This window comes from Arvicanthis niloticus, chromosome 6, assembly GCF_011762505.2.
Source record: "Arvicanthis niloticus isolate mArvNil1 chromosome 6, mArvNil1.pat.X, whole genome shotgun sequence".
Classification (NCBI taxonomy): Eukaryota; Metazoa; Chordata; class Mammalia; order Rodentia; family Muridae; genus Arvicanthis; species Arvicanthis niloticus.
The window spans coordinates 102395617-102419676 of record NC_047663.1 but is presented as its reverse complement, the minus strand read 5'-3'; the positions used below and the strand labels follow the sequence as shown (position 1 = coordinate 102419676).

Genomic DNA, 24060 nt, shown 5'->3' with positions numbered 1-24060 from the left:
TGTGAAATTCACAAAGAGCTGATGGAAAGAAATTGATGTAGGTATACATGTCCATGTACTTGCATGTAGAAGCCAAGGGAAGACACATGGGTACTTTCCCGTTGCTTTCTTTATGTTTTTGAGATAGGGTCTTTGCCTGGACCTGACACCATTGCAGATAGGCTGGCTCATGAGTGAGTTATGGGACTTGTGTCTCCACTCAGCAACACTGACATCGCAAGTTGAGTGATGCCCAGCTGTTACTGGAGTGCTGGGGACTTGAATTCAGATCCTCTTACTGGGGCAGCAAATACCCTTACTCACTGAAGCCACCTCTCCTGATCTGGGTAGCTCAGAAATCTAGGGCAGAACCAAAAACAACCTGTAAAACAACCAAAATCAATGAAGTGATTCCTAATGATGGTCTGCTATGCTTGGTGCCTTGTCCAATGGACACTGGAGAGGCTTCCTCTGACAGCAGATGGGAGCAGGTGCTGAGGCCAGCTTTACTTTGTGGTAAGTCTAAATTGGAGGTCTCCGTTGGGTCCCTCCTCAGAGCTCAGGGAACCCCATGGAATAGGGGAAGAGTGTAGGAATCGGAGAGGATGGAGGACCCAGGAGAACAGGCTCACTGAATCCGGTAAGCAGGGCTCGTATGGCAAGCCAGGGTCTGTAAGGGTCTGCACCAGGTCTTCCGTGTAAATGTTATGGCCATATATTAACTTGCATTAACTCCTACAATGGGAGTGGGTGTATCTTTGACTCTTTTGCCTGTTTTTGGGACTCTACCTCCATTTGTATTGCCTTGTCCAGCCTTGATATGAGGGCTTTTGCTGTGTCTAATTGTATCTTGTTTTATCGTGTTTGGCTGTCATCTCTTGCGAGGCCTACTCTTTTCTGAAAAGAAAACAGAGGGGAGTGTCTGAAAAGGGATCTGAGAGTGAGGGGAGCAGGGGGAGCTAGGAGGAGTGGATAGAGAACACTGTGAAATTTTTTTTTATTTTCAATAAAAAAAATGATTTACTTTTATATGTATTAGTGTTTTGCCTAAATGAGCACTGTGTGTGTGTCTGGTACTTGAGGCCTGGAGAGGGTGTTTGGATCCTCTGGAACTAGAGTTTCAGATGGTTGTGAGCCACCACGTGGGTGTTGGGAACCAAACCGGGGTCCTCTGCAAGAGCAGCCAGTTCTGTTAACCACTGAGGTATCTCTCCAGACCCAACACCGAGTCCTGGTTTTTGCAAACTGCTTAAGCTCTCTGGCTACAGCTTTGTTACCACAAAGGTCTGTGGCGCCTGTGTGGCTTTGTGCTGGAGATTAAATGAGCTAGGGCGCCAGTGGTCCATCAACAGCGCCTCAGCACTACGTGAAGAAACAAACGGTTCAATAGCTTGCCAGTCTTTGTTCAGAGGGTACAACATTGAAAAATAACTGGTCTCCCGGGCATTAGAAAGGGCTGTGCACGGACATTCAAAGCAGAGGCAGCAATGAGGACACCACTGTGGTGACCCAATTCAAAGTATAAGTAAACTTGCTTAAGAAATAATAATAAATTCCTGTGCTATCAAAAGAACAATTTGCTTCTTCCAACTTGTGAGTTAAAAGGAGTAAAAATACAGGGGCTGTCCCATTGTCTGGATGCCCCAGACGCCACAAGCTCACCATTTTCAACAAACTGACAGGGGCTGACCCTTTGTCTGGATGCCCCAGACACCACACGCTTGCCATTTTCAACAAACTGTTATTTCCAAAGGACAGCAGCTTTTCTTCCCCAGCTTCTGTGGGAAGGCGACGTCACAGTATGTTAGGAAGGGGACAGCCCAGGACATCACATTGATGACACAGAGCATGTGCTACTGAGAGCCAGGCAGAAGCAGCGGCTCAGAGCAAACCTGTGTTAACCATTTATTCTGCATAATGAACACCTTCACTATGGACTGGTGTGTTGCTAGTGACATGTGCCCTCTGACTGTGCACTGCTATTTTTATTTTGGCTAAGAAGCCGAGGAAGATGCTAAATAATCCACCCCCTCCACACACACATTATGAGTAAATATATTTCAGTTTTTTTCTCCCATTTACTAAATCTTGGTTTATGGAACCATAAATTAAAACAACAAACAAAAAGAAACAGACCTCCCACAGCCCAGTGGTGCAGACTACCAAGTGCTTGCTGAAGAAGATGGAAACTGTGTGCTACAGCTCATGATCAGACAGAAAATACCATCAAAATGAGAGCGAAATAACCAAGGAAAGTGACAATTCTTGTCAAAGCCTGGCTGCACTGTCATCTTTTTCTTAAAATTCTTTTGAGGGGACATTTTAAAGTCAAACTAAACTAACAGAGACTTTCCCTCAACAGGTTCTCTAAGGTAGTGTGACATAAAATCCACTGGAGAAGCAAAAGGGAAGTCCCTGCATCTCAACAACCCAGACCTTGAGTTCCCGACCTGCTGGGGGCTGGATGAGAGCATTTTTTTTTTTTTTTTTTTTGTTCCCTGTGAACTGGGGATTATACCACAAGGCTCCCAAACAGCTGCGGGCCTACAGTCCAGTGAGTGTTCCCCAAAGGGAGTCAGGACTACCGAGGACAGTGCTGATGGCCACCACATTTGTTTGTTTTTGAGACAGGTCCTGGAACTCACTATATAGAGCAGGCTAGTCTTAAAATCACAGAGATCCGCCTGCCTCTGTCTCCCTAGAGCTGGGAGCTCCCTACTTAGGGCTGTGGGCCACCAGGCTTGCCTTGATGGCTACTATTAAGCAGGATATCTCCTCATATAGTTTTAAGAACACCAAGAGAGGTGCTAGGATCTAAGCAAGGATAAATTCAAAGATGATTTCTTATAATCAAGGCTCTATGTAAACAGCGTGTAACCACAATGCTGACCTAGCTTTTAAAGGTCTTTTAAAGGCTACCCAGAATCATCAGTATTTATGATTTTGAACAACAACAATATCATCAAAATGCTTCTGGAAAACAAAGTCAGATTCTAAAAATGTGTAAAAAACCAAAAGTGTGGAAGTGTGGGAAGCCTTCCACTCTGGCAGTGCACAAGACAGTCAGCAGAGGGCGAGGTCAGCGGCGAGGAAGTGAGGCAACTGGAGCCCCCAGTCATGGATGTGCAGAGAACAGCTGACTTGAGCTGACAGACACTGGAAGCCCTTGGGTCACACTAGGTAACTAGCCCGCTGCACTAGGTAACAAGGACTGTTTGAAACACTGTCCAGAAGAACTTCGAAATTCTAACTTTGAACAAAACACCCATCATAGCATGTGCTATGTTAAAATTTTTATTTTATGGAACAAAACAACAGAAAAGGGAGGCGGAGTTACATGGAAGAAGGAGACTGTTACCATAAGTGGAAGTGGACATCCGTGTTCACGAGCTGGGAATGACCACACCGTCCAGTGCAACTCACCAGGCAGTTCTGTCCTGGTCCAGAAGGCGAATATATTTTTAACCCTGGGTTGAAACAAGTAGCTCAGATCATAACAAACTTCCCATCATAAGCTTACTGCTTTATCTTTCCCGCTTTCCATGCCTCCAATAATCGACTATGTCTCGACACCCCTGACATTCATCCCTGAAGGGCCCTGAACAGGATGCTCAGGGGAAGTCCTCCGCATCCTTGGGTTTAACTAACCAAGGACTGAAAATACAGGAACATCTGCATCTCTGCTAAACACGCAGGCTCTTTTCAAGTCATTGAGGAACACAGGGAAGCGGCTGTTACACACCACCTGTTGCCGCAGCTGCTGGAGCTACCTAGAGATGGTCTGAGGTTCACAGGGGGATAGGCAGAGGTTATAAGCAAACACCACCGAAGGACTGCAGCGTGCACAAACTGTACCATCAGAGAGGGTCCTGGAAGGAAAGTCTCATGGACACTGAGGGACAACTGTACTGTTAAGTACCAATAAACAAGATGCCAACATGTAAGGTTTAGTTCAGTGCTTTTGTTAAAGTTGGAGGAGACAGTATTTTTGCTACAAGGTCCACTTTTTCATCAGTTCAGCCAAAGATGGCTGACACTGATGGAACACTCAACCATGCGGCAAGGCTAAAATTCATGCGGCATTAGCTCTTGAGGTAGAAAATTTACTGCTTGTCACTTAATACATAAACAGCTAATACCCAAGTATCAGTTTGCAAACAGCATAAAGATGAGGTGAGTCCCATTTTAACACAGAAAATCCAGTCTAATCAATCATGAGATTGGTTTGTGGGTCTTTAAACACCTATGTATTTCTTTTGAATTCTTATGTGTTCTCTGCATTGATTTACCCTTTTATCCACAATCCTTTAGTAAGAAGCACATCTAGAAAGCACCTGGCCTGCCTTTGCTCACACTTAGTCCTTACCCAGGCAAGGAGAAGCAGTCAGGACACAACCATGGGCAGGGCAGAGATGGTGAGCTTCTGGTATGGCACTGGCATCTTATGCCAGTGAGGTCTGGGGGACACTTTGACTTGTCATTTGGGCTTAGAGTAGGGATTTGTAGGTCAAACACTGAGAGACCAAGAATTCTGAGGAGCCCTTTATTACCTCATCAAATCTTGTCCATAAGCAATTAATTCTGTTAAAAACACTGGCTTAAACAACCAAGTCATGGTACATGTTACATATACCTGGTGACCAGGAGGGCTAGTTGGTTTCTGTGAGTGCGAGGTGAAGAAGCATGGTAGGAACAGCAGCCCCGTCTCAGGCCTACCCTGCCCTGTGCAGCCAGTGTCAGGACCACGATGGAGTGCTTTTACCAGCCTGAAAAGCAAATGTGGGTTATGTCTGCTTCAAGGGGCACGATCTCACCACGCTTTATTGAAAATGGATCCCTGCAGACCTGGCATACCCAGAGCAGAGAGGGGCAAGAGCCAGCAAGGGGAGGCAAGCACACACCTTAGCACAGAGCCCAGGGGGAAATCCTGGCTTCTGGACAAATGCCTTGGGGGACAGAAGCCAGTCCCTAATTTCCCTGGGAAAGAATGAATTGCTATGCAAATGATCAATCAATAGCCAGATGAGAGCAGTTACTTTCTCACTCTGCCTTTGGACACCAAGTCTGCATAGGCAGTGTGCAGGAAGTCGTGCAGCTGCTTGGCGTTTCCCGAGTGCCCCAGGATGCTCGTGAGCCGCTCCAGGGACAGGGTGGCCAGCTCTGCGATGTTCTTCACTTGATTCATCAGGGAGCGACAGTTCTTGGCGTTGACCCCAGGCATCTTTAGCACAAAGTCTTGGGGGCCAGGGTTATACCTGTCTGACTCCGGCAGCGTTTCTGAGTCTGCGGTGATGGCCATGGCTGTGGCTGCATCAGGCTGTGGCTTGTTCTGCTTCAGCTCCTCAAACAGCTCGGCGGTGGCATGGGGTGAGGGGCACCAGAGCAGCCGCAGGCGCGGGAAGTGCAAGGTGAGGAGTGTGAGCTTGGAGCTCACGTCATTGCTGCTCATCTCTTGGAAGAAGGCACCTCGTGGTGCCAGGGAGAAGGGCTTGCCCGGGTCAAACTCAATGAGCAGCACGGGCCTCCGGTAGTAGCGGGACATGGCTAGGCACTGGCTGTACAGTCGGCCACTGTGCAGAGAGCCAATAAGGTCACTCACGCTTTTGCGCTCCACACACAGCTCGGGTGTCAGGATGTAATCACCCACCTCCAGGGTCACTGGCTCTATGTCAATGCCCCGCCGATGGATCAGGGATGGGAGCTCACTCCGAAACTCACGCATGTCCACCACGATGCTGGGCTGCGTGCCATTCCGCTCCTGGCCACCTATGAAAGGGGGAATTTAGGTCGGGTCAGGGAAGAGCACTTAGAGATGACTGTGTATAGGTTTAAAGTGTTTCTGTTGTTAAAGTCGGATGAATTTAACACTTAAACTATAACACTTCCTATCATTCTAAACAGAATTTATTAAATGGAGTCAATATGAAAGTTAGACTGTGCTTGTAGTTTACATCTTACAATGGCACACAAACACCTTTGCTCTGGTTCCTCTCTGCTCTCTCATGGAGAATACGTATGTATGTATGTATGTATGTATGTATGTATGTATGCATGCATACATGCATGTGCTGGTCCTTATATCTCTAGGCCCTATGTGCAATAGGGGTTAGGAAGACTGCCTTCTGAGCTATTGTCTTTACCTTTGGGTCTAGAGATGGCAAAGGGGAGGTGCTGGGAACAGCTTCTTACTTGCTGATGCACATACCTGGAGCTATGCTAGCGAGCAGATTCTGAACGCGGCAGGTGTGTGGGATCAAAGACTCAAAAACTGCTTTTTCCACAAACTCCAGGGATGTTAATACTGTTGCTTTAAGAACAACCTCATTTGGGTATGTTGTCTGTGTGTATGTATGTGAGCATGTGTATGTAAGGCTTGTATGTGTGGCATGTGTGTGTGTAGCTATGTTGAGCCCATGTGTGGAGGCCAGAGGAAGGTAGTGAGATGAAATCACAGCTGAATGGACTGCTAGGAGACAGGGCCATCAGAAGAGACAGACCACTGGGGCAGGCCACCGAGGTGTCCTGCATTTACCCCGACATTTGTCTGCTTGTTGCCATAGCCTTCCACCACGGTGTTCTGACTCATCATAGGCCTGGGAGCAATGAGGCTGGCTGGGCGTGGACTGGGACCTTTTGAGATAGGTCCAATTACTTCCTCCCTAAGTTGTTTCATGAGGTATTCGTCATAGCAACAGAGAACTGTCAAAGTGGCCTGGTTAAGCACTTAGGAAAGGGAGAGGCACCAGGGTCAGAGAAAACAGCAACATGGCTGTGAGATAGAGGAAGGGCCATGAGACAGGAATGCACGTAGTCTCTAAGGCACTGGACAAACAAGGAAATGGCTCTTCTACAGACCTGCCAGCATGAAAACAGCCCTGAAGCTAATGAGTGACGACAGCCAATGGGAATTCTTTGTAGCCTGCAGACCTGCAAGGTCAATGTGTGCCTCCAAGCCACCAAGTCTGTGTAATGTTTTACAGAATCAACAGGAAACTCAGGCTGCCACAGGGCAGAGCTCTAGGAAGTGCTGTGTGTGGTACCTACTGCATGACCTCACTTCCTTCATCCTGCCTTAGCTGTGTGTGGTACCTACAGCATGACCTCACCTCCTTCATCCTGCCATACAGGCTACAGTCCTTCCCAAAAGTTCACCAAGCAAGGCAGAGTTAAGTATCTACTTCAAAAAGGGTAGAGATATTCTGAAGCAGTGCTCCCCAGAGCACACAGCCCAAAGACCTTCTCCGCATGTACCTTTGGGATGTGACCCCAGTTCCCATGCACAGAAGCAGAATCTCTACTTTAGAGGCCAGCATTCTCACAGCTTTAAAAGACATCTCAGGCTACACGTGCACAGCACATGTGTGGAGATCAGGACAATTCTCAGGGTGGCTTTTCTCTTGCTACCCAGTGGGATGGGCCACAGAACTCAGATTTTCAAGCCTTCATGCAAGTGACTAACTCTGAGCCATTTCTACAGCCCTCTCTCTCCAGCCCCTGACAAATACCGATAGAACAAGGGAAGGAAGGGAGGAAGGAAGGAAGGAAGAAAGGAAGGAAGGAAGGAAGGAAGGGAGGAAGGAAGTCCTTAAGCTCAGGGTTTCAGTGCAGGAGCAGCTGGGTCTGTTTCTGAACCCATGGCAGGCAGTGCATGAAAGCTGTTCACCTTAGGTCCACTGAACTCAGCGGCCCAGTGGTCTGAATGTGCTCAATGCCAGCAGAGGCTAAATCACCTTTAACCCTACTGTTTCTCTCAGGCTGCTTGGCTGATGGCAGCTTACATGGAAGTAGAAATCCTTGTGAATAAGGGTGCTATACTTGGAGTCCAGCGGACCTCGGTGGCATGCCAAACACCCGGGACTGGATAGATACCAAGGGATTGGGGAAACCGTCCTTCAGCTATTGTGTGAGCCAACCAGCTTCCTCCGGCACAGAGCCCTCACAGCTCTCTGACGGCTTCACTGGTAGAGTTTCTCTGCTGTCTCACCAAATCATTTCCTTTTAATTAAAAACTCAATTACTATTATAAGTTTATATAGAAATCTCAGCTACGTGGGTCTGGGATTTCACAGCTTCCTCTGAAGGCAAAAATGGTGCTGGGCTCAGCGTGGGGCTCACCGGCTTTCCGCGTGTCAGTGGGAGCGTCTGTGGCTGCTGCGCCTCTTGCTAGGTCCAGGTTGGTTTCATCTCTGCCTTCCCGTTCTTCGGGGACAACCATTTGAGCTTTTTCCCTGGAGAACAAATGCCATAAGCACCACTTGACTAATCTCAACATTCTAATCTTAAAAAAAAAAAATCTAATCTGTAAGACAATCTACATGCTGGCAATAGGGGTGCCTGTAATCCAGGACTCAAGAGGCTGAGGCAGGAGGATGATCTTTGACACATGAATAGAGGGTAAGGCGAACGCAAAAGATACATTAGAAATACAGAAGCGGGAAGACTGGCTGGAGGAGTCCAGCTGATCCGCTGGGCCTCCTTTCCCACTCTCTAGAGTACAAATAAGACTCTTTCAGTGTCTGTTATGACTGAGCTTGCCCCAACCTGCTGTAAGGCTAAGGCACTGTCAGCATTGAAAAACAAATTAAGTCTTTTAAGGTCAGATATTTTTCAGGTCACAAGGAGAGAGAGTTCAGTCAAAGAAAAAAATAAAATTCAGGCATGATGGAACTCTGATCCATTCCCTCCTTCCCCCTCAGGTGGAAGGCCCATCAGCCACCTTTAGTTTCAAAGAGGAATCCAGGTCAATACAAGAGTAAAGTTCATGTCAGGGATTACAACAGACAGCTGGCATCCCGGAAAGAGCTGTGCAGCAGCCCCACCTCCAGGGTGTGCTTGAAAGCATTACTGAGTTCCCTCTTCTGGGTTAAGGGATCAGGATATAAATGTGACCACTGGGCTGGCAAGACGTCTTAGTGTGTCCAGGGGCTTGCCACTAAGCCTCACTACCCAAATCCAAGCTCCAGAACCCACTTGGTGGAAGAACTGACCACTGCAAGTTGTCCTCTGACCTCCACATGGTGTACACACATACATGCATGAATACAGACACAGACACAGACACAGACACACATGAAATACACAAACAAATGTAACAAATATGATCATACAATCCTTCTAGTCTTCAGAGTAACCCAGTATCTCATACACATGTGTTAGGAGGACTGTTCCTGGATCACAGAAGGCTGGGTGGTTCCTGCTTAAAACCACGGAGCATGTGATGATTACCTCATGAGGCTTAAGAACTAAGAATCTAATCTGTGCTTGGTGCCAGCGCAGTGCAGCTGGACTGTTTTCTGTTGAGGCCTGCAGCAGAGCTGAGGAAGCAAAGTAACCATGAACAAACCACAGAACTGAGAACTGCAGCAGACGGGGCTAGGTAAGACAGAAGAAGCTGCAGGAGGGATGTGTTTTCCCCAGGCCTGAGGTACTCCAGAGCTCAACTCCCTGAAACACTGTGTAGAACAGAATGTTTGTGGTATATGGTTTTTCACCCTCTAGGCCAGGGCCAAGGGCTCTGTGAGCAAACCCTTGCCTGGCATTGATCCCAGCAGCAACTCCTGGTCACACCTAATGTGCCCAAGAGAACAAAGGCAAACTGTCAAGAACACAGTATCATTTTCTAACATTTTTGTGTTTTTTCTCTTTCTACCACTTTCACAAATTTAAGCTATAGATCACATGGGGGTGTTGAGGGGGCTTCCTGATGAATGTGCTGTGAGTGGATAGCACAGGCAGGAGCAGAGAGCTAGTTCTTATTGGCAGTGTTACCTGGAATAAGTCATCCAGTGGCTCCCTGCCTCAATTTTCTTATCTGTTTTCTTATCAGTAAAATGGGATAAAGCCAATAAAATCTATCTGAAAAGACTAGCTACAGGGTGCACGCCCCTCACTGGGTGGGTTCTTGGCATCTTGCATCTGCTATGGTTATCCAGGGTCACATTGAGACACCAAAGGTTTGCTTTCAAACGGCTGTTCCCATCTCTGAGAAAGTTTCCACCCCAGGAAGGAACTGCAGACCATACAGAAAGCAAGTCCTGCCGAGCAGCACACATTAGCAGTGTCAGAAGCACCCATTTCTTACCTACATCAGGTACTGATGTTTTCTATTGTTGCTTTAATATGTCAACGTTTCCCTTTTTCTCACTGTGTAGCCCAGGCTTGCTTGGAGCGCTAGGATGTTCAGTGCTATGTGAACGGCTATGGAGGTGCTCAGGAGCCTCTGTGGATGGCATCCAAGCTTCCAAGCAAGCCCCCTTCTGCAATACAAGTTTCTCGCAGCAAAGTCAAGGGACCTTGACTCTCCACTGTGACCTGCTGACCTGTTCAGCAGGCAGCACCTTGCCCTTACTCTCCAGCAACTGGATCTGAGCTCTCTACTTGTCTGCAGTCTACTTCTCTCTACGCCGGCTAGGCAGTCCTCACGTGCGGCCTGCCTGCCTGACTATTCCTCTCTGGTTAGTCTAAATAGCAGCCCAGTGCTGGTCTTTAATATCTCCCCTGGAGGTCTTGGCAAGAGTCTGCTCTCTTACTGTCACAGTAAACTTTCTCCTAAGTTCAGGCGAGGTGCAAATGCCATAATGGCAGTGTGCCACATGTGTAGCTTTGTGTTTTAGAAACAAACAGCACCACCCAATCTTCTGGGAGAGTATGCATCCTAAGGCTCTACACAGTGTAACCACTCAATTGCTGGGCAAAGTGGACGACTTGATTTATAAGTGGACACTGAGGTTTTTTTTTTTTTTTTTTTTTTTTTTTTTTTTAAAGTGATGCTAGGTTTTAGATGAAATACCATTAAAGTGGATGTGTATTTTCTCATGGGCTGGGAACTAACCTGGGATACATGGATGTTACATGGGCCCTCTACCCGGAAAATGGTTTTGTCTCTGATGACCAGTCATTTGTATAAGCCAATAGTCGTATAAAGGTGCATAGCACATTACCGATATTGACTCCAAGCACCCTTTTCTCCTTGATGAACCAGGGGAGAGGCAGCAAGTGGAAGACGCAAGTGTGGAGCATGAAGCCATCCTCTAGGGGGTCCTAGCCTCACAGCCTATCAGCTCCCTGGCAACAACAGGTATCAAAGAAAAGATAACTGAGCAGAGCAGGGTGCAGGTGCTGAAGCTTGGCAAAATTCCAAGAAAGGCCTGCATGCTTATAGCTGGGCCAAAGCTAGGTCCCAGGGAGGAGCACCAATCTCTGGAGCACCCTTAGTGTGAGGGCGTGCTGTACCTGAGGTCTGGGGTCATAGGGACAAGTGTTTGATCAGTGTCTGCTACCTGTGATTGCTGCTGAGAGCCTGATTTTGCTCTGGCAGGCTGTAGTTGGAGAGACGAAGGCAGTCACATGGGTGCTGTGGCTGAGACCAAGGCTGCACAAGTTTCCCTGCTGCCATGTCTGCATGCGCTGGGGCCTGTGGCTGCAGGTAGACTTGAGAGAACCTCCATGGTTCAGACAACTTCACTCCTGCTTGGCTTCTGAACTTTACTCTGTGACTTTCCCTGCTGATGCTTAGCTGTGTCCTTGGCTGTGACAATCTATCTCTAACTGGAGAGTGACCTTGGGGACCCTGACACTGGAAAACCAATGACCTAATAAGGACACGTAAGCTCTAGGTGTTTAATTGTAATTTGGTAACAATTACTTTGTTACCAAAGAAAAGTCAGACACACACTATTTTTAAAGCAGTAAGAAGTATGGGAGGTGCTGGTCCACACCTGTAGTGCTGTATCTCTGACTTGTCTCCTAGGCATCTCTCGCATCTGCTCTTTCTTAAACTATCTTTGCTGCCAGTTTCCTTTCAGCAGACAACTGCATCCCTGTCTCCTTTATAAGAGCAAGAGCCGATGCCACCTGGAATGTGCAGTGCTGCCATAGAGTCCCCAGGCTCCAAGCTTTTGAACCTCTGGTCAGTGTGACCCCTTCTTCACAGTATTTGCATATCCCAGATGCTCAATAAGGAATGTCACTGCTGGACACTAAGAGGACAGTCAGGGATCTGAGAACTGTGAATAAGAGGTCACTTGTAGAATAAGATATTACTTTTGAAATAGCTTTTAAACACCTTCCTACACACTCACACCCACACCCCTCCCACACTCACACACACATTCACACACCTACACCATCCTCCCCCCCCCCCCCACTCACACTATACAATAGAAACAATTGCATATACACTTCCGTAGGCTAAGAGGATAGAGTAACAAAGCTACTTGTCCAGCAGCTTCAAGGCAATGCCCCTGTCCTAGAAGATGTAAAGGGAAGGGCATCATCAGTGGACTCAACTATAAATACCCATTTCTAGAAATGTCTGCTGGATTAACCTGGGTATACAGATGCTGAACACCCACAGCCAATCCCATAGGTCGCTGTCCACTCTGGGATTCTGTCTAGCTCCATGCCAGGCTTACTGCCACTGGACACTGCCCATGTCCAAGGCATGGAAAGCCCTTTATGAAGATGTAGCTATTGTTTTCTTTAGGCTTTCTCTGGCTCAGCTCTGTGTCACCCCTTACATCATCAGTCCACTACAATTGTTTGTATGGCTCCTGGTGGGTCATCTCATCTCCCAGATGCTTAGGGGGAAGAGGGTAGCCAGCCAGTTTGTGACTGTCCCATAAACAGCTCCTTCTGTTAAACTGCCTGAAACCACTAGGACTGATAATACAACATCCATACCCCAAACAGATACACATGTTCAGAACAGCATGCACTTAGTTACAGTGGGAAGGGGGTGGGGCGGAGATTAAAAGTTCTTTCCAGACACAATAGAGTGGCAGCCCACCTGCAAACCAGAGATTTTATAAGGAGGGGAACCCACGATTGAAAAGAAGGAGCACAGGGTGCAAGGCTGGAAAGTGTCCCTCCTAGAACAGTGTTTTGTGGCATGTCTGGTGCCGACAGTCAAAAGCAGTTTCCTTTACACACGTTTCTGATATGAAAAATCTGAAATTCAAAATGCTACAAATTGTAAGGTGTTTGGCTGGGCAACACAACAGCACAACAGGAAATCCCATGTCCAGTCCTGTGCTGGTGGCACTTACAGAAGTGCCCAGCTTGCTGCCTCCAGTGACCTTCAGGCTACATGTCTAACACACACATGAACTTCATGATCAGGATTGGATCCCATCACTAACACATATATTACATACATGGAAATATCACAACATTTGAAATATTTCTGGTTCCAAGAATTTCAGGTAAGAGATACAACTTGTATTCTACTCATAAAACCCATGGTGAGCAACTGCAGGGGTAAGGGAGAGGGAAGAGAAGGGAAGTGTGTAGCAGGCAGGCACTGGGCACCAGCCATCCCCCAACTCATGACTGCACTCTCCCTTCTCCGGAGCCATTTAATATTCCCACCAGCTAGGACCCAGGACAGGCGCAGCATGATTCCCGCAGGCCGCCCGCCTCACCTTATGAGCTTTTCAAAAGCTTCCTTTTCTTTCCGCAAAGCAGTCAGGTAGCGCTGCTCTTCTGTGGAGCCTCCATATATAAGAAAGTAAACCCTGTGGGTTAAGACAGAACTCTTTTAGGCTGCAAAAATATAATCTTAGTCCCTGGAAGGTACAGCACAGTGGCGCATCTAGAGCAGCACCCTGGAGGCTCAAGACACAGACACTGTGGAAGAGTAACCCCCCCCCTTCTGCGTGCGCAGCTCCCCCGCCCCACCCAGCGCGCAGGCTCCCACGGACTGCACCAGACCGGCCTAGGGGTTTCACTGGGGGAGGTTTTTCTTTTCAGCAAAAGGAGAAACATAGTTCAGGTAAAATCTGAGACAGAACTAGAGGATAAGAATTCTTTCTTCAAAACTATAAACAAAAAACAAAGCCCACAAAATCTCTTAAAGGCTTCATTTTTAACTTTTTCTTTGTACTTCTGCCAAATGATAGCGTAGAAGTGGGAAATCATTATTAGAACCAGCTTAGAGAAGTTCAAAGTCCCTTTATCCATGTCACAGCAGAAGGGAGCCAGGAACGTTTTACATGTGGATAGTATCAGGAATCTTAATCCCCCCCCCCCCTCTAAAGGGCCTTGCTTTAGGGCTGAAGAGATGGCTTGTTGGTTAAGAGTGCTTCCTGTTCTTTCAGAGGATCAGAGTTCAGCTCCCAGCACCCATGTTGGGTGGCTTATAGCTGCCTCTAACTCCAACTTTTACACCCTCCTGTGGCGCAGACACACACACACACACTCCATTAAAAATGTTCTTTCTCACTTGTGGCTGAGGCTGAATCACTTCGTCCTACCACTACCTCATCCCCATTAGAGGTATTTCCTTTTAGGCCTGCTTTACTTTTAGCACAAATCTCCCAGACCATCTTACTTTGAAGTTAGAGAGGGGAAAGGTCACTGGCTGAGTTAGGAGATTTCAGCTGCTCCATGGATGTGACTGACACCAACCACTTCCTCTGAGCCCGGGCTTCTCACTGACCAAGCAGGCAGTTGAATTTCCAGAGCTCTTCTGCCCTTAACCGGGCAGTGTCCTGCTCGTGGGCAAGAAGCTTAGAGCGCACAAACTGCCGGGAGCTGAAGGCTGGCAGTCTGTAGCTGACTATCGGACACTGCTCTTCCTGCTAGGGTCTCCCCGGTCACCTCTGTGCTGCCTCTGCTACGAAAGGCTGCCTTAGTCACCCTGTTCCAAAGGCTTCTCTTGGCTGTCTTTCTGGTTCAGACTGAGTTCAGGATGTTATTTTGATATTTATTTCCCTTTAGCTAGCTGGAGAGCGAGAACACTGCATTCTTTCTCATTTGATAGACTGGTAGATTTTAAAGATATTTCTAGAAACCCAAGAAAACTTGGTACAGTAATTCCTAAAACATGTTGGTTTTATGAGAAAGGCACTTCTTAAGTTTGTAAGCCGTGAGATGGTGGGATGGCTCAGTAGGTAGAAGTGCCCTCTGTCTAATATGAGTGTGGCCCCTGGAACCCACAAAAAGGAGGAAGGCATCAACAACTCTTGCAAGCTGGAATTGTGTGCACACACCCACACATGTAAGGAAAAATGTTTAAGATTTTACAGGGTGTTCTAGAAGATTAACAACATTTAGCTAAGTCGTTATTATATTACCTTTGCTATTGCACAGAACATTATCAATTTCCTAGACTTTCCAGATACTGTACCTGTGGGAGACACACTCAGACATAAAGAAAGAATACGAGCAGGGTAAGGGAAAATGCCAGGGGTGCTGGAAGCTTGCAGTTCAGCCTGGGCGGCTGACATCCATCTGGAGCATTCTCTCATTCACCAGAAAGCAGCGTCAAACCAGCCTCATCATGGGTTAAAGGTAAGGAAATCACCATGCAGGTCAGACAGTTTTTGTATTAAAGCCCGCAGAACTGTCAGGCGGACTTGCCTCAGAGGTTTCCCAGGCCTGCTGGCCCTGTAGATCTCCAGCTGCCGAACAAAGGTGAGCTCTGCATCATACAGAACCACGTATCTGGGCTCCACCTCGTGCAGTACCCGCGTCAGGGTATAGGGGTCGCTGCACCCCAGAAGCGGATGGATGATCGTCAGAGGTTCTTTCAGGATGCCATAGGCTGCATCGGATGACACATTTAAATCAAATGATTCATGCTTAATCTCTCCCCCACAGCCTTCTGGACTACTGCCGGTCTGTCTGCGCAGGTCTTCCTCCGCAGCCCCTTCCTCTGGCGGCTCCTCAGAAGTCCCCAACACTTGCGTCAGAGTCAGTTCTCGCTTCTTTCTTTTGAGAGCCCCCCTTTTGGCGGAAGCACGCTCTTTGTTTTGGGAGTCTTTTGTTTTTTTGTCAGATTTCATAGTTCTCTTTGGGCCGTCCCCCTTTCTAAAATTTACCCACACTTCTTCAGCTTTGCTGTCCTTCTCATAGGTTTTCCTGTAGAGCCGCAGCAGGAAGGCTTCTGCTCCCGCGGTCAGGTAGTCTCTCAGCTGGCAACACGTGCGGTCATCGCTTGCACAGATCAACACTTGGCCTGCAATCAGACAGAACACATGATTGCTTGCTCACTCCCATCCTGGGCTCCTTTGGGCCGCCCTGAGTCCCCTTCTAAAGGACGGCATCTTACCCTCGTTAAAGGACCCAATTTACACATTTTTCAAAACGGGCTTGGGTAGCAACTACAAGCTTTCACCTCTGGACCCATCCCAGGACTAAAGCTGGAGCCATAACTACTTAGAGCCAAGGCACAGTGGAGGTTTTAATGAAGCTGCAAATGAATCGTTTTTCTCGAGGCTCTTAGATGCTAAAGTACATTTCAAATGGATTATAGAGTTAAATGTAAAATCTTAAATCACAAGAAAAGATTTCTTGTCTTCACTTCCAAGATGGAGGTGGTTTTCTAGCCTTAAAAGTAGAATAATTCTCAGAGAAGATTGTATCTAATAGTTAATTTTAGAGCAATAAAAACAGCATTTAAAACTCCAAAGACAGAAATTGGCAATGACAGATGGTACCATTACGAAGAGAGAGCAAATTAACTGGTGTAGTTTAAGTTGGCGAAGACAAGACACCATGCATTAAAGACCCAGCTGAAAGCAGGTCACTAATATAAAAACTTAAGATGTCTCAATACAGTTGGTGTGCATGTGTAATTTCTGGTTACAGTTAGCTAAGTAAAATGAAAATGAGTATTATAAAAACCAATGTCATGACACACTTTGAGTCCCAGTGTTTAGGAGGCAGAGGCAGGAGGATGGCTCAAAGTTCAAGGCCAGTCTGCCTTACAAAGTGAGTTTCTAGTTAGCTGCTTGAGAACTGTGCAATCAGATCTGTGCAAAAATCCCCTCAGTTTTTTAAATAAAAGTTTTAATTACATTCATTTTATTTAATTTACTTAGTGTGTGTGCATAGGTCAGAGAACCCTGTTCTCTTCCACCACCATGTGGTTTCCAGGGAATGAACTCAGGTCATCTGGTTTGGCAGAAAAGGCCTTCACCCATGGAGCCATCTCACCAGCCCCCTCATAAAGCTTCAAGTATAAACTTTTGTGTTGGGTCATATGCGAAGCTATCCTTGACTGCAGGCCAACGGATGGGTGCATCCTAGTGACACTTCAATGTGAAACAGAAAACACGTGAAAGAAGTCTAGAGGGAAACACTAACGCCAACATCCTCATTGTCTGCTGGAGAAAATCCTGCCCCACCTCAGATTTTATTATTTTTTCACTTTACCTAAGTGAGCATGTGTGATGTTGGGTTGTGGGTCACAGAACTGTAACTGGGTAATTATCACCAGGATCTACTAATGTAAAGATTGAATGCCTTTTTTAAAAAGTGGGTTTGTGTGTGTGTGTGAGCGTGAACATGCAGATATGCCTGTGGAGGCGGGGAGAGGGCGCTCGATCCCCTGGAGCTGGAGTTACAAGTGGAGCTGTCTAATGTGGGTGCCGGGACTGACTCTTCTCTGCAAGAGCAGCCAGTGCTCTTAATGGCTGAGCTATCTCTCCAGCCCCTTGAGTGACTTTCGGTTAGTGCACAGTCATTGGTTTTCTAGAGACTCTTCAGTGTCATTTCCCCGGTGCCCATCACCCCACCCCGCTTGCCTTTACTACTTTGCAGTTCAAAGATTCAGTCTGTATTTTCAAACATGTATTTACCCTCTATCTTGCTTTATTTGTAATTTACATGTCTGTCTTAGTCTACAGTGCTCATCTGTTAGCATGCTCGTGTTTGAAGGCAGAAGGCCTACAACTGGAATTGTTTTTCTAGGGCTCAGTCAATAGAGGCATTTAAGCTTCTTTGGGAAGATACTTGACTGGGCATATAAAACAGAAAAACCATTAGCTGATTCCTGGGAAAGTCCAGATTAAAAACCTGGTGAATACATACATGGGAATGTGCTAAATCTTTAAACAGAAGGCCCGAGAAGCTGAGCAATAAAGACCGTGCTTCATGAATACAAAATGACTCAACCTGGAGAAAGCTCAGCGAATGAAGGAACTGAAGTAGCGCTGGCTCCAGGCGACTGACACTGAGCGCCTGTGTGCCCCTGTGGGGTTTGGTGGCACCTGCCTGGAATCTAGTGCTAGGAAGCAGAATCAGAATGTCCAGGCTGGCCTCTGATACAAAGCAAGCTCCAAGCCAATCTGGGCCAATGAGATCCTGTCTCAGAAACAACAGAGTAGGCCAATGCCACCAACTCCTTTGTTCCTACCTGGGCCACCAAGGGCTTCGCTCTCCTTATTTTCTGCTTCGATTTCTTTCAGGACTTCAGTCAGCGCCTCCCACTTTGGATTGCTTTCTAGAACCAGTTCTTTTTTTGTTTCTGTACAGAAATAAATGATAACCTTGTTCTGTATGATGTTCAACCAGAACCATGCCGAAGCTTTCCACAACAGAAAACTGACATCACTGTGAATGGACATGTCCTTCAGTTTCCACCACTCGACACAGGAGCTACTTCCCTAGAAAAGCCTGCTGACAAGTTGAGCTGAAATGTGCAGAGGTGACAGGGTGGACAGACCATGTGCATGGCCAAAGGAGACTGCTCTGTGTTGTCAGCTGTGGTGCTATACATAAGCAGCAATGAAAGGGACAGGTGCCGTCAATACTTACTATCTTCCTCCCTTCCTCCCTCCCTCCCTCCCTCCCTCCCTCCCTCCCTCCCTCCCTCCCTCCCTTTGTTTTGCTTTTAGAATCAGGGTTTCTCTGTGTAGCCCTGGCTGTCCTGGAACTCACTTTGTAGACCAGGCTGGACCGGAACTCAGACTGCCTCGGCCTCTAGAGTTCTGGGTTTAAAGACATGAGCCACCACTGCTGCCGCCTGGCAGTATTTATTATTTCTAATAGGCCTATGCTTTCTACAATCCTGAACATGGGACAAAGCAGGTAACAAATATTTTTTATTCTATAAGTATTTAGACATATGAATATACTATTTTGAATAGATCTTTAAAGTAGGCAGAAACAAGTATTAAATATCCCATCTCAGGCCTTAGGAAAAGTGATACTTGATGCTTACTAGATAGACACTGGAATCAAACCTATAGTTACCTCTATCTATTGTATTTATATTCTTTAAAAGTTACAAAAAAATGCTAAAATGTTTCACTAAGACTATAGTGCCCAAGATAGTAACAGTTGAAATGTTTCTAGATAAGCAGTAAGAACACTCTTGGTTGATATCTGGCCTTTGACACTGGTGTTCTCTGGCCGTGGATCTCATTCTGGTTTCACTGTGTATTCTTCCCACACACATCTCCATGCATAACAGAAGATGCTACATTTGCTTTAAGCTGACACCTGCTTCCATGCCATTGTGACCACAGTGGCCACTGGGAACAGAGACGCATGAAAGGCCTGACCTTGCCCTTCTGGACTTGCCATCTTTTCCGACGTTTTGACCTTTTTGCTCAGTTTGACATCTGGAACACGGTAAACTCGGGCACGAGCATTCACAAACATGGAGGTGCTGGCGTCCAGGAAAAGCCAACCTAATAGATTTTTTTTTTAAAAAAAAGAGCTTCAATTAGTGGCAGTTAATACTCTTAATGGCCACATGACCCACACAGACCACTGGCTGCCAACTTTCTTTCACATTTTACTGTTATAGCCTCTGCTTGGCTAGACTACTGGTTTTCAAAGTGTGGCCCAGGGCCTCCTTTAGGACTCCTCAAGAGGTTTTCATGGGTATGAGATCTCAAAACTCTGCTTATAGTAATTCTAAGATAACTATACTGACATTTCCAAGGTGGTGCTGGGGAACTCTCTACATGTAACTTTGCATAATCCAAGACAGTGGTACCAACTAATGAGTCCTTTCTTATGTAACTCTGTACTTCATCACTGTTGTGTGTTCATGACACTGGATACTACATTCAGGGCCTTCCATGTGCTAGGCATGTGCTCTACCATGGTGTTATATCTCATGACATGGGGACTGTATCCAGGGTCTTCCATGTGCTAGGCATGTGCTCTACCATGGTGCTATATTCCCAGTCTGCACTTTGCTTTTTGAGAAAGTCCTGAACAAGCAGTGAAAATTATTAAATGCACATATTTTGATCCTACAGCTCAAGGGTCTCAGGTAGTTAGCATGATAGTCACTGTACATGTATGTACTTCTAAATGTATCTCATAAGTCTTTGGATTTCTAGTGGATGAAACCATCCCTTAGGGCTTTGAGTAAAATTAATTTTAAGTTTCTACCAACCAAACTCCCAGAACACAACCTATTTCCAAGTTAAGCTGTCTGTACTACGACAAAAGTCTTCTCTGGAAATAAAACTGTTGAGAATGGATATGAATATTTATTATACAGAACAGAAGTTAAGTAGGTGGGAACGTTAGCAATCAATAAAGCTCTGCACCCTTGTGCAGTGAGCATGAAATGCAGTTTGTAACATGGGTTGAATACAGCACTCCTTCCATTAATACATTATTCAAACCAGTTCCTAGACGAATATTGGTATTTTTAATCTCACACCTGAATTCTGACCAAACGCTTTCTCTGTTGCTCTCAGAGATTCCAGAAGATTAAGAAATGTAACACAATCATACTGAGAGAGATACTGCAGTAAAGTTCTTAGTATCTTCAAATCCTGCACCAAGGATTTAGTCTTGGCTCCAAGCTGGTGCCACAAAGGGTCCAAGTAATGGCGGATTGTCTGAAAGAGAATACAATTTACTGTTGTTAAGATATGTTCAGTATAGCTTTTCTTAACACAGCTATACTTTCCATAAGAGTTATTCACTGGATATGTAAAAACATATTTAAGATGCTAAATGTTTTGTTATTTGTATTTTACTACAACAAGATTCTCTAAATATTTCTTTCCAAGGAAGTAGCTAGAAAGTTTCAGGTCACTGAATCCTAATAATGTTTTAATTTTTCAAGCATAACAAAATTGCTACAATTTTTATGACCAGATGGAGTTAAGTTCCCTTAATTATTATTAGCATTACTGTCAGGGGGCTGGGAGATGGCTCCATGGGTAAGAGTGTCCACCGTGCAGAAGAAGGACCTGAGTTCAAATCCCAGTACCTACATAAAAAGATCGGATGTGCCTCTAACTCTGGAGCTATGGGAGCAAAGACAGGAGGACCTGTGGGACATTCTGGCTGTTAGCTTGAAAGACCCTTTGTCAATGAAATGATGCAAAGAAATGATAGAGGTCACTCCATATCTCCTCTGACCCCTGTACACTCAGGAGCATGTGCAACACATACATACATGTACACCCAGCACACACAGACACAACACACAGTGTTGCATGTATGCAGACATACACAAACATGCATGGTCATACGCACTATAGACAGAAATGGCCTGGTATATACTGGAAAACCAGCGACTTGTTCTTATGAACAGAAATAGCAGCATATGGGGCATCTCATCAGACACACTGAATAGAAGTGGCATATGGTTCATGCTCCAGACTGGGATGTGTATGCACAAGAAACCAGTTGCATGGGGGGGCGGGGAAGGGGGGGGAGGGAAGGAGGCTAGAGCCAGTCTACAACAGCAGACACTTTGTTAGAAGATGTATGGATCTCAAGGCTTTGTCTGACCTGAGGCAATCTCCAGCTACATTTACATGTGATTAGTGCAAGAATGTCTAAAGTAATCCTTGCCTCTCACCTGTCACTGACATCGGACAGAAATCAGTGTTCAATAAAGCTTCTGCTTTTCTAGGACAGGTTTGTTATCAGCACACACTAAGCTCTACACACTTCAGGATGAAGGGAGAACACAGAACACACGAAATCCATTCTGCACATCAGCATTGCACAGTAGACTGGTCTCTTCTGCACACCCACACACTGCTCCCGGTGACAGAGACTGTCCCGGAACTTAAAAGACAGCAGCAGCATATGTTAAAATAAATGTGACCTGAAATTTCTTAGAGATAGCATTTTGGAGGTCGATAATTCACTACAACACATTATAGGGCCACATAGTGAGACCCTGCCTCAAAACAAAAACAAAAACAACCTCCACAAAACCAAACCAAACCCAAAACTAAAACAAAAAAAAAAAAATTGCACCCAACTTTCTATTTAAAAAAGACAGTAGATTCAGGGATGCCCAATTATAAGCATTCCTTTATAGACTTGTTGTCTACAGATACCCAGATACTGTCAGTATGGAAGAGAGACATTGATTATACTTACAATAAGACATTCACTCACTCCATAACTGAAAAAGTCAGTCTTTTTCACGTATGTCATTGCGACCTGCTATTTGCCAGTGGTAGGCAAAGCAGCCCCACGTTAAGTCACCTACAATTTAATTCCTACAAAGAACACGGTGAATATTGAAATACCTTCCATTCTCTAAAACAACAACCTAACTAGCTGTGCAGCAAGAGGAAGAAAAAAAAGTGGACCTTGTCAAATGGCTTCCCAAGAGCATTTTCTAATGATAAATCTTCTACTTCTAGCGACGGGTTGTGGCACTTCAGTTCCTTCAGACAGGCATTTAAGATGTCTAATATGGCCGTCTGGATGGCAAGCATGGCGGGGGTCATGGACACGTGAATCTCTACGACTTCAGGCTTGTGTTGTTCCAAGAATGAGTTGACTGCTACATGGAACCTATGGAGACAGAGTTTCTAAATCAGCTTCAGCAGCTACAAACAAAATGGAAGCTCAACGGCAATGCATATGAACACACGGGGCCTCACAGTGGAGAGCCATCACTCAAGCAAGGCAGGCACAGAAAACCTGTGCCAGCCCAACTCAGTGCCTGCTTTCGTAGTGTGCGTGAACATGGCCCCAGGCCCTGGGTCCTTACTGTGTACGGCAGCTTAGTGCTCTTAAAAAATAAAATGAAACAACAAAAAGACCTATCGTACTTACTTGGTGTGCACATGCCACAGTGCATGTATGGTGGCTGCCGGACAGCCCTGTGGGTCCTGGGGCTGGAGCCTGGGTCAAGGCTGGTAGCACTCCTTTTACCCAGTGAGCCATCTTACTATCCTCGCCCTAACTTTTTGAAAGATTTATTTATTTATTTATTTACTTACTTACTTGTGGTGTGTGTCTGTGCACTCAGAGCTCAGAGAACAACCCATGGTTGGTTTTGTCCTCCCATGTGGTTCCCTGGGATTGAACTCCGGCAAGCACCTGTACCCCTGAGCAATCCTGCTGGCTCTGCTTTTGTGCCTCTAACGGCAGAGCTGAGCTGATTGGGCCTCCACTACCAAAATATTTGCCAATTATGGGAGGTTTTTAATTCCAAAAGAAGAAACAAAAGAATAATTGTACAACTAGTAGTCTTCATAAAATCGAAACACACACACACACACACACACACACACACACACACACACACACACACGTGTTTAAAAAGAAGAGGAGGAGGAGGAGGGAGAAGAGGAGGGAGGAGTCCTTATAGACAGGATAGCACATTTCACACTGTATTCCATCCACTGCATTAAACTGCGGCTCAGTCAAGGCTCCTCTGCTCACAGCACATGCCCCATGACATCATTACCTTGGCCACAGGTAGAGCTTCCTCACAAAAAGGTTCCTCATCACTCTCTCCACATGACAAAAGCCAGTGTCAAAGGCAACAGCGTTGTCGGTGAAAGCTTTGATGAAGCCATGCTTGTTTTTTTGTCGGAAGAGACGCAGGATGAAGGCTTCCTGGCAGGACTCAATGATCCTGTGTGCTCTGTACACGAGGATGCCTGTTGGGGTTGTATTAGTGAGGGCTCTCTGGAGTAACAGAACGTATAGGGTGAATCTCTTATATATAGATAAACAGGGAAAGAGGATTTATTAGAGTGCAATGGTAACCTTTGTGGTCTCTTATTCAAGGGTGGTGTCCTAGTCAAGGTCACTATTGCTGTGATGAAACACCATGACCAAAAGCAACTCGAGGAAAAAAGGGTTTATTCTGCTCACACTTTCACATCACTGTTCATCATCAAAGGAAGTCAGGACAGGAACTCAGTCAAGTAGGGCAGGAACCTGGAGGCAGGAACTGATACAGAGGCCATGGGAGGTGCTGCTTACTGGCTTGCTTCCCATGGCTTGCTCAGCCTGCTTTCTTATAGAGCCCAGGACCACCAGCCCAGGGATGGCCCCACCCACAATGGGCTGGACCCTCTTCCATCAGTCACTAATTAAGACAATGCCCTATATGTCTGC

The 24060-nt window shown here is 46.2% G+C and overlaps 1 protein-coding gene across 3 annotated transcripts in view; it reads right to left on the bottom strand.

Moving 5' to 3' along the window:
• Positions 1-3259: 3259 nt before the first annotated feature.
• Ercc4 (ERCC excision repair 4, endonuclease catalytic subunit) overlaps positions 3260-24060 on the bottom strand; it is a 32381-nt gene continuing 11580 nt past the window's right edge. Inside the window, exons 3-13 of one of the 3 annotated variants that reach the window (XM_076937447.1) lie at positions 23402-23597; positions 22293-22500; positions 20390-20570; positions 19269-19397; positions 18119-18229; positions 15340-15937; positions 13401-13493; positions 8095-8207; positions 5235-5745; positions 4613-4745; positions 3260-3446 (exon numbers count right to left, since the gene is read on the bottom strand). In XM_076937447.1, the coding sequence (XP_076793562.1) occupies positions 3441-3446; positions 4613-4745; positions 5235-5745; positions 8095-8207; positions 13401-13493; positions 15340-15937; positions 18119-18229; positions 19269-19397; positions 20390-20570; positions 22293-22500; positions 23402-23597 (2279 nt within the window). In that variant the 3' untranslated portion in view covers positions 3260-3440. Of the gene's footprint in view, positions 5746-8094; positions 8208-13400; positions 13494-15339; positions 15938-18118; positions 18230-19268; positions 19398-20389; positions 20571-22292; positions 22501-23401; positions 23598-24060 lie in introns of all 3 variants that reach the window. The other 2 variants (XM_076937446.1, XM_034506470.2) reach the window with 2 other exon arrangements.